Source organism: Artemia franciscana, chromosome 14, assembly GCF_032884065.1.
Source record: "Artemia franciscana chromosome 14, ASM3288406v1, whole genome shotgun sequence".
NCBI classification, from domain to species: Eukaryota; Metazoa; Arthropoda; class Branchiopoda; order Anostraca; family Artemiidae; genus Artemia; species Artemia franciscana.
Window position 1 is genome coordinate 1,263,122 of NC_088876.1, and position 15,885 is coordinate 1,279,006.

General features: G+C 35.7%; 2 protein-coding genes across 7 annotated transcripts in view; one reads left to right on the forward strand and one right to left on the reverse strand.

The window, feature by feature from the left end:
• The window catches only part of LOC136035161 (tumor protein D54-like), a 165,042-nt gene that overhangs the window by 36,674 nt on the left and 112,483 nt on the right, over positions 1-15,885 (forward strand). For 5 of the 6 annotated variants that reach the window (XM_065716719.1, XM_065716718.1, XM_065716722.1 and 2 more), the window contains 2 exons: positions 1,148-1,296; positions 5,715-5,774. In XM_065716719.1, coding sequence (XP_065572791.1) covers positions 1,148-1,296; positions 5,715-5,774 — 209 coding nt within the window. The remainder of the gene's footprint in view (positions 1-1,147; positions 1,297-5,714; positions 5,775-15,885) is intronic. The other variant, XM_065716724.1, reaches the window with a different exon arrangement.
• LOC136035160 (long-chain-fatty-acid--CoA ligase 1-like) lies at positions 11,089-14,259 on the reverse strand. Its single transcript, XM_065716717.1, has one exon. It carries the CDS (start codon positions 14,256-14,258, stop codon positions 12,126-12,128), a length of 2,133 nt encoding a protein of 710 aa, XP_065572789.1. The 5' UTR covers position 14,259; the 3' UTR covers positions 11,089-12,125.

The window sequence follows — 15,885 nt, forward strand, 5'->3', positions numbered from 1 at the left end:
TTCTAACATCTCTGTTTCATCTTCATATTTAACGTTTTCCCTTGTTTTTTTTTACAGCATCTAGCATTTGCGGTGCCTAATATTTTTTCCCTCGCCTTACAATATATCTGTTTTATTTTTATGTTTCCAAGGTTTTCTCGTTTCTTTAATTCTCATATTTTTTTTCTTATATTTTCTTATTTTCTTTAACCCTTAGTATTTGTTATTTTTGTCATCGTTCATTCGACCACTTGATAAACATATATATTTTATGAGACAAACCCCTTTGGTTGGGAGTGGGGATACTTTGTGTTTTATTTCACATGAGGAATATATTTGTAATGAGTCCTCTTAATTTTATGCATGCTTAATTTACATTTTTAAAGTTTTTCTCTTGTTTTTGATGACGATTAATTTTTCCTTCTTCCTCGTTTTCTTACATCTCTGTTTCATTTTCATGTTTAAACATTTTTATTCTCGTCTTTGAAGTCACCTCGTATTTGCAGTGACAAATCTTTTTTTTTTCTTTTTTCCATAGGCTATCCTTTGCTTGTGCATACCCTTTCTGTTTACCTTCTCCTTCTTTTTCCAGGTTTGGAGTTGGGTCGGCTCAGGCTGAGCTACCACAGTTACGGGCCAGGAGAGGGGTGTGTTAGGGAGATAAGAACGGAATTCTCCCTTTGAGATTGCTCCAAAGTGCCCCGTGTATGGAAAAAACAATGATATAAAATACACTTAATGTAATTTTTCCCATTAGGGGAATAGAGAATTCATTTTATAAATCCTTATAACGTCCTGTTTTATTTACTAATTTTTAAAGTATTTTTTTCATATCTTTGATGACGCCTTGTATTCGCAGTAGCTGTTGTTTTCTTTTTGCCCCCCCTTCTAATACGTCTGTTTCATTTTCTTTCTTTTTTCTTTCAACTTTGATGGTGCCAGATATTTGTTTCTTTCTCCTTTCTTCATTTCTCTTTCATTTGCATGTTATCAATATTGCTCTCTTGTCTCCATGAGCCCTTAATATTTGCCATGCTATCATCTTTGATTTAGATAAAACGGTTTAATAAAATTATATGTTGCATTAAACAAATCACTCTTGCTTGTAGGAGGTATACTTAGTAAAGATCATCTTACCTGAATTTATAACGGATCCTCGTAATTTTAGCTTGAATTTGAAATCCACACCCTACGTCAAGTGCTGCAAATTAAGACGCGCAAGGTGCATGAGCTAAAGAGGAAGTTGGGTATATCAGCTTGGAGGGAAATTGGTGATGACATATCTCAAAGTTTGAAAAATGTGAAGGAGTCCAGCACGTGAGTTTTTTTTATACTTGATTTTATTGTTGTTTACTTTGCATCATGACCGATTGTGTCGTATTACCTGGCCTCAAAAGCTATAGATACGCTCCTGAGGGAGTCTCCTATGACCTGGGGAATAATGATGTGGCCTCAAAGGTTACGTATGCACCACCAGATGAGGTTGTTCTAGCCAATGAAAGTGACCATTTAGAATGTGACTTACGGATGTGGCTTCAAAGTTTACGGATGTGTTCCCATGGGTGGTTACACTTGGTAAGGGAATGAAAACGTGGTCCAAAAGTGGACATTGAGATTTTGGCCTGAAAGAATAAACATTCGCCTCAGGAGTTTGCTTTGGCCTTGATTGCTGTTTCTAAAGGAAATTTAAAAACATTAAGCCCTTCTTAAAAAACACTTTACCACTGGTTTTTTTTAATTTGTACGAGTTAAAGTGCCAAAGACATCAAATGAAAAAAAAAAATTCCCTGCCTTATATTTTTGTCTATTCAAAGCCAAAAACCATGTTCTTCTGATTTTTTTACGAAATTACAAAGTTTTTAACACAGCATCACATTTTTTGTCAGTATTGTCACGTTGAATCTTGAGAATAAATAAGCGAAACTAAAAAGTTAAATTTGACAACGCTTTTCGTCTTCAAAAAATCAGTCATTAGCAATCTGTTAACTCCATAAGACAACTATACCTTCAAACGAAAACTACACCCTTTTAAGCTATTTGGTACAACATGATTTTGGTTTATTTTTTCTGATTTTACACTTACATTTCTTTTCTTTAAATTTGGCACCGATTGCCAGAAAACATTACATAATTGCATATAAAGATTATTTTGTTAAAAATTGAACTCACGATTCAAACCAATTCAAACAATTAAATTGCATTTCCATTGTCCTTAGTAAAGTAATACAACGATAGGTAATATTTATTAAGACAATTGTATATTATAACAGTAACTGTTAATAGTTGAAAATTAATTAGTTTAATAATTAGCATGGGTTTTTGTGGATTTTTTTTAACCCACTATCAAATGGTTTTATGGATCTTCCCATGAATTTAGGAAAAATTAAAAAAAGAGATTATATGTATGCATACCTAAAATAAATATTTATTTAATTGTTTATGACTAAATAATAATAATACATGTATTTATGTATAGAAAGCTCCCAAGCTCTTGCATAGTTAAGTTAAGAAAAAAAAAACTTGTTGAGAAGGAAATGAGTCATGCGTAAAATAAAATTTATAAAATTCTAAATTCAATATAGAAATCAATTAAATAATATAAAATTCAAATTAAATTTTAAAATTCAAAATTAAATAAAATAATATAAATAATTCAATTAAATAATAGAAAATTTAAATTAAAAAATATAAAATTCAAGCATCCTTTTAATTTTGATTTTAGAGCATTTGAGTAAATACAATAGGGCTGTGATCCTGGGATTGCAGACAGGATAAATTCAAAATCTGTGTTTCTGCGTTTCTGTGTTTTTCTGTCGAAGGGACATGTCTTTGATGTTTTAAATATTGATTAGAGACAGTTTCATACAACACATTGGTTTGCCATAATATAAGGAAGAAACGATCACAAATAGGATTTTTAAAGGCCAAACGAAAATACTGAAAAAAAACACAAAATGAATATCTCGAAAAGACTCTTCTTCAGTGTGAACAAAAAAAAAGAAACAAAAATATTTAAGGAAAATTCCAACAAGGCCCAAATAAAATCCAAAATTAAACGTGGAGAGTCAATGTGAAAAAAAAAACAACAAACAAACCAATAAAACCAAGGAAAAACCAAAATTAAAATTCAATAAAAGCCGAAATTAGGAGAATTTAAACCAAATACCTAAGAACCAAAAAAAGCGTGGCATTCACCATTATTCACGATTTACACAAAATTCAAAACTCTTGGAACCGCCATCGTTTTGTGTTTTTTCAGTATTTTGGTTTGGCCTTAAAAACCCTCTTTTAATCGTTTCTTCATTATATGATTTAGAAACATTTGGGCTTAGACAACAAAAGCATAGTGAAGTCACGTAACAAAGTCACGTTCCAAGACAACCCTAGCAGTAAAAATAAGATAGATAAAATAATTGATGAAATTCAGACTTACCAAAATGTTGACCAGAAAACTCGGTGGTCACTTTGTGCTGGGCTTTGAGACATCCGTATTGATTCTTCTTGGAAAGTAGTAGTGCTTATAGGAGAGAACGGAATGGGTTGGATGTGATGGGTGGAGGGGGGGTAGCAAGACTGTTCGTGTACCATATTTTCCTTTTTCCTGTTGCAGCAACTCCTTACACGGAACTCAAGGTCTTTTCTCGGTCATATAGTTTTAATCAGTTTTGAGACAAAGGGGGTGTTGAGATACCCCTAATGGGAGAAGAGAGAGGGGCTGCTTGTTAAAATGTATAATCTGCTTATGTTCGCTTTGTATTTTTGTACTCTATTTAATTATGCTACATTCTTTTTTAGTTATGTTAAATTTTTATATTTGTTTTTCTTTATAGTTTTTTTATTTTGAAATTATTTTTGTTTTTATTTTTGAAACTGTTTCTGTTTGATTGTAATTGTTTAACTGTTCTAATGAATACAAAAATAAAAGGACTTTGAAAACTTATTATTAGGGGGATAACTGACATTTGTTACAAGGTTGCATAGGAGAGGTGGAAATCCGTCTCCTTATGGTTAAAAACAGCTGTGCTGGTATTTTTGCAAAGATGAACTGTCTTATTTAGTTTATTTTGAAGCCCAAGTATTGGAAGGGAACAAGGAAAAATATTGCCAAATTTATCACACTATCAGATCCAATTCTGCAGTGCTTCAATCTCCTTTGGTAAATTAGAAGAATCTGGTGACATGGACCCTTTCCTATTTTCCACTCTCCGTGGAATTGTCTTGAGAATAGAAGCTACTCATAACAGATACCTAAAAATTATATTTGATGAGGTTAAAGTCTAGGTGATGATATATTAATCTCTTATAAGGTTTTCGTGGAGCGAAGAAATTTTGCAATTAAACTGAAATAGATTCCTCCTTTACATAAAATACCGTTGACTATATTTAAGATTTTTGTTTCTGCCACATTTTGTAACCTGCCATGCAGACTGTGAGCCTGTTTGGTTTTCATGTTTTTAAATGTACTGGATAGAATTCTAAATAGAAAATTGTAAAATCTGCATTCCTCCACGAACTACCAATGGTCTGGCGTTTCCGCTTTTTGTAATAGTTTTTTTCATTCAATTTTTTTTTGGTCTCGCAATAATTTTATTTTACGTTTTCAAATATGCTGACAATAATAAATCGGCCTTTGGCAGTTAAACTGACTTCCTCTCTGAAAATTCCCAACATTATAGAATTCTAGAAAATTATAGAAAATTCCCAACATTATAAAGTGCTAAATAAACCTTTTAACTAATTTTTCGCTCTACAAGCCCCCAAAATTCTACAATTAGCCTGGCGTTTCTTTATATTCTACTGCTTTTGCAGCCTTTTTTCCCTCCATTATTTTTTGTTTGTTTACATCTCCTAGGCTTTCTATGTATTGTTTTTTGTTCGTATTTACTAGTTTATCTGATTCAATTCCAAGTGTTTACCAAGATTGCCTAGGGATAACCTCTGGAATTTAACTTTGGATACTAAAATGGAACTATGTAAAATTATATATAGATACTTGTATGCACATAAGGGCGTGGGGCTCAAGCTGAGAAGTAACGGCTTATGATTTTCCCAATGCTTATTCTCCCAACATGCATGAGCAGCCTGACAGCTGAGGAGGTAGAGTTAGACATCTAAGTGTCTGTAATAAAAATAATTCCAAAATTCTAGAATTTGTTCAGAAATTCTTGATCTCTTTCCGTAAGGGGCAGTTTATTTATTGGGTTTCGGGACGACATTCTCGAAACTCGGGACGACATTCCCGAACATTGATCCTGTTCTGTAAGGGTCAGTTTAATTATTGGGTTTATTTTTGAAATTCTAAATATTCAGTGTTAGTTCACGGGCCTATAAATATTATCGATATAGCCTTGATGGGATGAATTTTTCCCTTACAATCAGCTGATAATACTTGGCAAAGAGCCAGATAGCCAAAGCTTCTTCTTGGGTATACTCCCCCTGTCAAAATAACTTTGGTTCTACACAGAAACTTTCTGAAATCAAACCATCCCATTTTGACGGTGCTTAGTAATTTTGAAAACGCCCCTCTAATGTGAATTGAGTTCCTCCCCCTTCCTGAAGAAATGAGGGCTCCATGCATATGAGCCTCGCCCGTATTAAATGGATTTTCAGGACATGGTGTGTGTTATCTCTAAGCTTGCTTTTTAAACACCTGGAAAGTAGTTTATTCTTCTTTTTTTTTGAAAGCTTATCTCTTTTTTATTTCGTTTTCGTTTTGTATTTGTTTTGGCTTTTAGGTTTAAATCTATAGAAGAGGCTGCCTCTGGAGTTGGATCAGCCATTGCTGCAAATCCTGTGTAAGTCTTGCTTTAGTTTTATTTGCTCCTTTCTATTTTCAGTTTGTTTTCAGCTATTTCGTTTTTTTCCAATTTCGTTTTTTCGTCCTTCACTGGATCTTAAATAATGGAAGTTTTGCAAGTACTGAACACAAATTTTCTTTGTTTTTCAAACCAAAAGGCCCAATAAGTTGTCTGTTTGTTTTCCATCTTTATGATGATTGGTTGATTTATTAACCGATCAAAACCTGTTTCAAAACTCTTACATTGAGTGACTTCTGACGTGAAACTTAAAACCAGTATTAAAAGCCCCGTGTTCCAGAGTGCTTATTGTAGTTAATTTTCTTTTTTATTTATATCACAAGTTAATTGGCCTTCAAAATGGGATTGTAGGTAATGCTTATTATGACTTATTGCAATTTGCATTCTCTTGTTGTTTCCTTTAAGCTTTCTTCTGTTGTTGTTATTAAGCCAACCGTCCTTTTGTAGAGATTTATTAGTATAATTCAAAACCGCGTTAAATAGAGACAACACTTGCGTCTATTAGTTTATTCACATTAAGTTCTGTTGAATGCCAGGCTAGATAAAACGAGTCAAACAACAAAAGTAGTCTTAATCTAAAAAAGGAGAAAATAAAATTTTATGCTCTTGTGCAGTAAAATTTCAGCGGGAAAGCTAATGAAAATTCTCTTCTATTAATATAATTACCATTCTTCATAATTTGCAATTCTACTCATTACTCTTCAGTGAGCCATCTAATATTGTTTTGAAGTTCAATGTAGGGTATAGATGGCGTGCGTGAAGACTAATTTTCTTTTAGCAGTGATGAAACAAAAGCGAATAATAGACCCTAGAATAGACTGAACCAATGGAATGCCCGTATACTTGCTCACTTAGGTCTTGGTCATCTCCGTGGGATGTTTTGGGGCCACAACTGCCAACTCACTGCACAAGAGCTCGGTATGTCGCTCTATCTGGTGTTATGCATGATAACTGGGCTATCTTGACGTGTTCGAAGTTCTCAGTTCAATTGTTGTCGTGGCTACCTCGTGGACCGAGGCCATGGATAGATCTTTCAAGGGTTATTTTCAGGCCAACTCATGCGCAAGGGTTTGGTATATCAGCTCTTGGTAAGGACTTGGGGTCACAACTCCTGCCAACTCAATGCGCAATGGCTTGGTATATCGTTCTATTTGGTATGATGTGTGTTACCTTGACTATCTTGACGTTGTCAAAGTTCCCTGCCCAATCTGCCTCGCCAACCTCCCAATCGTGCCTGCCTCGCGCACGAAGGCCACAGAGAGATCTTTCAAAGGCGATTTCCTTGGAGGCGGCTCGACTCTTTTTGCTTGACTTGGCCGAACCAGCGCACCGCGGCTTTTTAACTCTGCTGACAATAGTATTAGTGAACTTGAAACCCTGGTATTCTTCTATATTTGGGATGTGATCAGTTTTTTTTTATATATATAATGCGATAGAGGCTACTCATCTCGAATACTGTAGTAGTAGTATTAGTAGAACATTTTATTGAAAATAATCATTTTTATATAATAGCACAACAAAAACAGAGCTTGTAAGGATGTGCTAAAATAGAAAAAGGAGAAGATTATGGATCATGCGGCCATTTACCGAAAACAAAATTAAAAAAAAAAAAAAAAAACAACAACACCGAAATACTACAATGTAAAACCCCAAAACAACACATGAAAAAAATACAGAAAATATAACCCACTGAAAATATAGTTAATCTGTTTCGAAAGCATACCTATCGAGCAGCTCCACACGTAAATCAGATTTAATCTGGTTAAAATTACCATTATCCTCAATATCCTTAGTAAGTTTGTTCCAAAGGTTAGAAGCTCTATAAACAAGAGAAAAAGAAGACCTACTAGAAGCAAGTCGAGGAACCTCAATATTTCCTCGCATGCGAGTATCGTGTTGGTGAACATCTGACCTCTCACTCTGGAACCTCTCACTCTCACTCTGAACTCTACTGGAAGTTTAAGTTCGTCTTTGGTTGTCCATGTTTCTGATTTCAGTAGGACTATGGGGATTACGAGGCTACGGAAGAGGCACATTTCGAGTTTGTTGGATAAATGGTTGTCTTTTCAGGTTAGGTTGACTGGTCTTTGGTACTAGCAAGTGTAAATCGTCATTATACATCAAAGTTATGGTAATTGTCAGGAGAAAGTGGGATCTTAAGTGGAGAAAGTGGGGAAAGGAGTAACTAACTGAGGATGACCTGCTTTTCGTTTAGCCCTAGACGGTTGAGCGAAAAGAACAATCTTTGGCAATCTGTCATCCTTAATCTGCAGACACCTTGACGGAAAAGACAGAAATCTAGTTTCTTTTCCATCTCCCTCATTCAGTATGAAGGATTCTTTGCAGATAGCTAAAGAAAAGTTCCATCTCTTACTGATTAGTTTGGGAATCTTAAATCCACTCCAGCTTCCCATTACCTTGTTTATCTTGTTGACTCCGTTCAGAAAAATCACTGCGATCTCTGAAACACTTAACCTTAATAGTTACAATGATTTCAAAATCACAATAGTCACAATATGATGTCAAAGTCACAATAGTCAAAAAATTATTCCCTGAATCAAACACTGGCTGTGAAACTTGGTCTCTTATTTATATATTAATTGAAAAAACAACACGTGTTCAGTCTTTTAGTCATTATTCCAATTCACGATTCGATTGTGGCAGGAATGGAGAGAATCTACGCAACGGGAAAATCATAATAACTGTATAAGAACCTTCCTCTTCCAAAAAAAGTAGAAAATTCCTAATTTCGAGGTAAAAATAGACCGAAAATGGAGCCAGGAGGGCGAAAAGTTTGTCATATCGGTGTCCTTAGTTGTTTAGTGTATAATGCACCATACACGGAAAATTCCCACACACGGGAAATTTCCCAAGTTGCTGGAAACTAGGTTTTATAACACCCATCCCAAAGAAATCTTCCAGTCTGACTATAACCAACATGCGTCCTATTACACTCACTCCAGTTTTTTTCTAAGCTTTACGAAGGTAAGAAGGTTTACTAAGCATTCCCTCCGTGTTTACTTATCCTTTATCAGGCCGTTTTTGGAATGTGCATGTCCGGTCTGACATTTGCAACTTTCAAATGGACTTAGTGACAAAATCGAGTCGGTCCAAAATCGTTCGCTCAGGATCATTTACAAAGAAGTCAAAATTCCATATTCCTTCCTCCTTAAAGCTGCACGCATTACCACCTTAAAAGAAAGGAGGGAAAAAATTTGCCTGCTTTTTGCTAAATCAGTCATTTCCAATCCCCATACTGAGGACTTACTCCCTGATTTTCACAATCCCATTAGACTCTGACTCCCCCGGTCAGCCTCCTTAGCGATCCCAACTTACTCTCCGATCCATGCTGTTACAGAGAGGTTTCGTAAAAGTTTTATCCCCTTTATTCTGGAACACCTTAATAATAATTCGTGATTATGTACTTGCCAAATTCCTCTTTTCCTCTATTGCCGTTTTTATTTTTGATTTACTGCAATGTTTTTGTAATTCAATTGTTAAGTTTACTGATTTGCCCTTTATCTTTGGTGATTTTGCTTTTCTAATTTCTTTTTAATTTTAAGTGTTTGACTTAATGTACTGATTTGAATTTTTTTTTTCTTAGCTTTTCAAACAGTTCGTGGTAACGAACTGTAGTAAAAAGCGACCCGGCTCAATAGTTACCAAAACTCTAAAAAATGGAATTTTGATACCAATAGCTACATTAAAATAATCGCATTTTAATGCTGATTTTAAATATATAAGTTTGATCAAGTTTAGTCTTACCCATCAAAAGTTACGAGCCTGAGAAAATTTGCGTTATTTTAGAAAATAGGGGGAAACATCCCCTAAAAGTAATAGAATCTTAACGAAAATCACACCATCAGATTCAGCGTATCAGAGAACCGTACTGTAGGAGTTTCAAGCTTCTATCTACAAAAATGTGGAATTTTGTATTTTTTGCCAGACGGCAGATCACGGATGCGTGTTTATTTGTTTGTTTATTTGTTTGTTTTTTTTTTCCCAGGGGTGATCGTATCGACCCAACTGTCCTAGAATGTTGCGAGAGGGCTCATTCTAACGGAAATGAAAAATTCTAGTGCCCTTTTTAAGTGACCAAAGAAATTGGAGGGCACCTAGGCCCCCTCCCACGCTATTTATTTTCCCAAAGTCAACGGATCAAAATTCTGAGATAGCCATTTTATTCAACGTAGCCGAAAAAATCTTATAACTATGTCTTTGGGGACGACTTACTCCCCCACAGTCCCCGTGGGAGGGGCAACAAGTTACAAACTTTGACCAGTGCTTACATATAGTAATGGTTATTGGGAAGTGTACAGGCGTTTTCAGGAGGATTTTTTGGTCGAGAGGAGGGTTTGAGAAGAGGGAGATATGCTGAGGGAACTTTCCATCGAGGAATTTGTCATGGGGGATGAAAATTTCCACGAAGGGAGCGCAGGACTTACTAGCATTACTTAAAAAAAACAATGAAAAAAATAAATATGAAATTTTTTTTTCAGCTGGAAGTAAGGAGCAGCATTAAAACTTAAAACGAACAGAAATTATTACCCATATGAGGGGCTAACCTCCTCCTAATACCCCCCTCTTTATGCAAAAGTATTTTTAATAATTTCAACTATTTATTCTACGGCTTTTGTGATTCAGGGGTCATTCTTAATGAATTGGGACAAAACTTCAGCTTTAATGTAAAGAGCGAGGTACTGACGAGGGGGCGAACCCCCTCATATATGTAATAAAAACATGAGAACACAAAAGTTCTTTACGTAAGCTAATTTATAAGTTACGTATATCTTTTACTAATAAAAAGATTTGTTAAAAATTAAAAGTTCTAGTTGCTTTTTTAATTAACCGAAAATCGGAGGGCAACTAGGCTTCCTCCTTCGCTCTTTTTTTCTCAAAATCATTCGATCAAAATTATGAGAAAGCCATTTAGCAAAAAAAAATGCAAATTTCGTTTTAATTATTCCTCTGCGGTGAGCCAAAATCAAAACATGCATTGATTCAAAAACCTTCAGAAACTAAATAAAAAAAAACAAGTTTTTTTTAACTGAAAGTAAGGAGCGACATTAAAACTTAAAACGAACAGAAATTACTTCGTATATGAAAGGGGCTGCTTCCTCATCAACGCCCCGCTCTTTACGCTAAAGTTTTTTACTGTTTTAAAAAGAAGAGTTGAGAGAAAGAGTCAAACTTTAGCGTAAAGAGCGGGGCGTTGATGAGGAAGCAGCCCCTTTCATATACTAAGTAATTTCTATTCGTTTTAGTTTTAATGTCGCTCCTTACTTTCAGTTACATACTGATATATAAAGCGAATTCGGCTTTATAGAGCTTGTGATAGTCTTTTGAAAATAAATATTATCTTGTCTTATCTTACCTTTCTCAGCTGGAAGTTCCAGTAGGTTTCCGTCTGGAACCTAGTAAGAGAGAACCACAGTTTTAAGCTTTCGCCGTTTACTAGGATTGCCCCTTCTTGAATTAGTAAAAATGGTGTAGCACCAGAATTTAATTCTAGTGATGAGATTTTGTGAAAGCGTTTCCTTAACAATCCGAAAAAGAAGAAGGACAATGTAGTGTATTTTGTTTACGTTCTTCCTACATCTTTGCATATATGGGATGGTAAGTTATGAGACGACTCGTTCAGTTGGAAATTGAAATTTACAGTGCACTTCTTAAGAGTTAAGTGATTCTATTAGAGTAAGATGCAATTAAAAAAACTTCAGTTTTGGGTATTTGTGTACTTCAAAATGAGTCAAAATCCTAGGTAACAAAAGCTCTATGGTAGCCATTTGATTTTTATGGTCTTAGAACTTAACCAGGAGGCCTCTAGTAGGGTTCTCGACCATGATGATTCCAGTGGTGTACTTTTCATTTCAATTTCGTACATTTTTGAGGGTTTAAGTTTTTTTTTACAAATTCTCAAAAATTTATTTTCGCTATAAACTTTTACTATTAAGATGAACCTAAATAATGCTTAAACGACAAATCTTTCTCACCCGGCGGTTTTCTTTTATGCGCGTTTTTAAATATTCAGTTACTATGACCTGTGGTTAGCTCTCTTACTAGCCTTTCCCAGGGACGGGGCCACTTGTTTCAACCCTCAGATATTTGTCAGAGTATGTAAAAAAATAACTTATTTTTGTGTCAATTTTTTTTTAACAAAACACATCGTCTATTTCTTGTGCAAAAATATTCTTCAAATTTTTAAGGAGCCTTTCATTTCTAGATGAGCATAGTAAATAAAGGAATAAACAACATTCAGTTACCACACAAAAATCTTGATTGACATTAAATTTGGAAGAGTTTGAAAAATCGTCTGCCATAATATTAAAGTTAGTTTAGGTTTTTATACATGTCATCTATCTGAATCTTAAAATATTGCTTTAGCTGAGGCCTCTTTGACTTTAAAGTGGGTGTAAGAAGACCGTTCTGGATTGAAAACAAGTCCGGATGCAAATATATGTCCTTCGCCTGTTCAAACGATTTCAATCCTTTGCTCTTTCCTATGTCCTGGATGTCGTCTAGAATTAGCTTTTTGATTTTTGGATTGGCGCATATATCTGATACTGTTCCTTCAATCTCTTGCTCCTGAGCCCACTTTTTTACTGTGCTAATGTCAGGTACTACTACCGCTACGATGCACGACTTCAGACTTTCACCATGGACAAAGACTTGAGCCACATAAATGCTGCTCTGATAAATGTTTTCCACTTTCTCTGGGGCTATGTATTCTCCTTGGGACAGCTTGAAAATATGTTTTTTTCTATCAGTTATTTTCAAGGTTCCGTTCGGCAGCCACGTTCCAACATCTCCAGTATGAAGCCATCCATCATCGTCCAAGACTTCTTTGGTTTTTGTAGGCTCTTTATAGTATCCCATAAAAACGTTTGTTCCTTTGATACAGATTTCACCTTGGCCATCAGTAGTATAATACTCCATTTCAGGGACGTCAACAAGCTTTATGGCACAGCACGGAAGGGGAGGGCCAACATGCTCTGGCTTGGCGTCACCTGGGGTCGTCAGTGTTGCAGGAGCTACACATTCCGTCTGGCCATAACCTTCAACAATGACGCATCCTAGTGCGCATCTTATGAAAGTAAGAACATTTCCAGCTAGAGGAGCTGAACCAACAACTAAAAGACGAATGCGGCCTCCCATTGATTCCTGAACTTTCTTAAACACTAACCTGTCCCATATTGTGCTTCTGCTAATTATCCCTTTTTCCAAATCCCTCTGCTTACTGCTAAGCGCCATGTCAAATAAGTATTTTTTTGATAGAGAACCATTCACAGTGCTAAGTACTTTATCGTGAATTCGGTTTAATAGGCGTGGGACAGCCGGAGTTATGGTTGGCCTCAAAGCCTTGAAGTCTTCCATTAAATTTCTTATATCTCCACTATAGAATCCGATGGATCCTCCCTGCATATAAACCACTACATGACAGGTGCGTTCCAGCATATGAGCCAAAGGTAGAAAAGACAACATAACATCGCTGCTTCTTGGCTTGTGATCACCTAATTGTAAAGAGACCGCAGAGACATCTGCTATAACATTTTTGTGACTCAGCATAACTCCTTTAGGGTTTCCAGTTGTTCCTGACGTGTAACATATGGTACATAAATTATCCGGTCGTGGGGGAACTTCTTTGTTCATTTTTTCCGCTCCCAATTTCTCCACTTGTTCAAATCTATAAATTTCAACGTTAGCATCTGCTGCTATTTTGTATGTCTCGGGATAGACTTCTTTAACGCAAACTATTTTCCTGAGGTAACGCGAGGGTTTCTGTAGCAAAAGTTTCACTTTAGAGTCCTCTTCGCATACAGCGAGCTGCATCTCAGTTTGATCAACAATGCATCGTACAGCATCAGGTCCCAAAGTATCATATAAAGGAACAATTGCCATGGAGTAACAGTAAAGTGCATGCTCTGTCAGAACCCACTCGGGACAATTCTGCGCATACATACCAACCAAAGTGGAAGACCCTGGTCGAAGACCTAGATTGATAAGTCCTGATCCAAAATTTTTTGCTCTTGAAAGGGCTTCATTATATCGCATCCACTGGTAAGGACTGTCCCTTGAATCTCTCCATCCAAGCATGTTACCGTTGTTGGATACTTTCGCACCACGGCGAACTGCATCATAAATAGTGAGTGTATCCTCGTAGAGATGGCTTATGAACTTTACATCTGTACCATCTTCATTGAGTTTTGAATAATGAATCTCATCTGAACCCTTGGGCTCTGATTGCTTATCCAAATCTAAAGGTGGCCGCAATGGCGTTCTACGACATGCAAAATAAAGCGCTGGTGCTGCAGCCATACTAGCTAACGCGATTGCTCCCACAGGGCTACCAGTATATTCCAATAATAGATAAATAAGGGCTATAAAGATGATTCCAATTATCATGGATTTTAGATATCTGCCCACTTTGTGCATTGTTTCAGTATTACCACTAGCCAAAAACATACCGTCGATACTTTGGAAATCAATTGATATTACTGATTATGAAAATAAGAGCGTATGTGTTCTTGATCAGTCAGCAGAATTCAGAAAAAATTCCATGAGGAAAAACTGATGCTTATTGATTGACTGGGAAATCATTGACGAGCGGAATTAATTTGCAATTTCGAAAAACATTCTATCAACCGGGGAAAATAAATTATGTAGGATTTTCTAGTGTAATTTTAACCTCAGTTGGATTCGAGAAATACGATGTCATTCAAAACTGTCCCCGTATCAGGAATAAAATCACTAAGGTTTTGACAAAAACTCACTAGATGATGGGAAAAATCAATGAAATTTATTTTTTTCTACTTTCTTCTGAAAAGAGGTGAGAAGGGTATCGATTTTTTTATCTGAAGTAACCAATAAAACAGGGCGCATGACGTATTGACTGAAAAAGTCGTATGAATGAAAACAACAAGGTATTTAAACAAAAAAACAAAAAATCACAATACGTAGTGAGAACGGCAATGTATACTACCTTGCCTGCATGCTGTCCTCTCAAGACGAGAATGCCAATGCTAATTTTAGTGTAAACCAAGCGTTAATGTCCTTTATGGTGGATTTCCCGCATTATTTCCGATTTGTGGAAAACCACAAATAAAACTAAAAAATCAATAACAATAGTGAGAAATAACTATGGGTGGCAACCCTGTGCTCAACCTAATTTTCACACTTATTACAAGTTTGCGGAAAATCGGTGTTTTGCGGAGAAGCGCATGCGGTTCTCACCGTATATTCGCGCGTATATGCAAGAAGTGGGGTCGAAATCACATTTTCTGTTCAACTTATTATTTGACATAAGGTCAGTCGAAGGAGTAACTAAAACTACCCTTAGGTTTTTTACTCGAAAAAAAAAATGTATCTCACCCAAGCTTTTCAAGTACCCGCGTTTTAGAGCCATACTTGTCCAATGTTAGGAAACTCGATGCATGAGGTTAAGATAAATGAGAATTCACTATTTTCACAGACCTTCTCCCCTCAGCTTTTGAAAATGCGACTTCTGTAAAAAAAAAAATCGGGGAAGGAGGTAAAGAATAAGGAATATGGTGCTAACTGAATGGCTAATTGTAGCTGTTGAATCCAATAGTTTATGCAATTATCTATGATAAAGGGAGGCCTGGTAACAAAATATTTCAATTAGATGAGGATGCGGGGAATACAGTGGGGGAGGTTTTAACAATAGACCCTCCGCCAAAACGCAATATGTTTCAAATTAGGGTTAAGAATTGCCAGTTTAAGCGTGTCTGCAATTTGAGCTGCTAGGCACTTTACTTTTTAGCAGTATCTCTTTTGAGCACTTTTCTTTGAAATGGAGGCCTTCTATGTCTTTTTTAATGCAATGGAATGCGAAAATATGCAATTAAAAAAGGTAATAGGTATAGTTAGATTAGCATAAATACAAATAGAAAGTAAAATATATAAATCAACATGAACAAGAATAATTGTCGACACGTCATTTCTTGCGGTGTTCGTTGTGTCTACGCTGTTTCTGAAGCTAAGATAGCTTCATTGTTAATTGTTACCAAATAGGCATACTTGGTACAATTTTTTCTATGACGTCATTTATATTTTTGAGTATTTTAGCTGA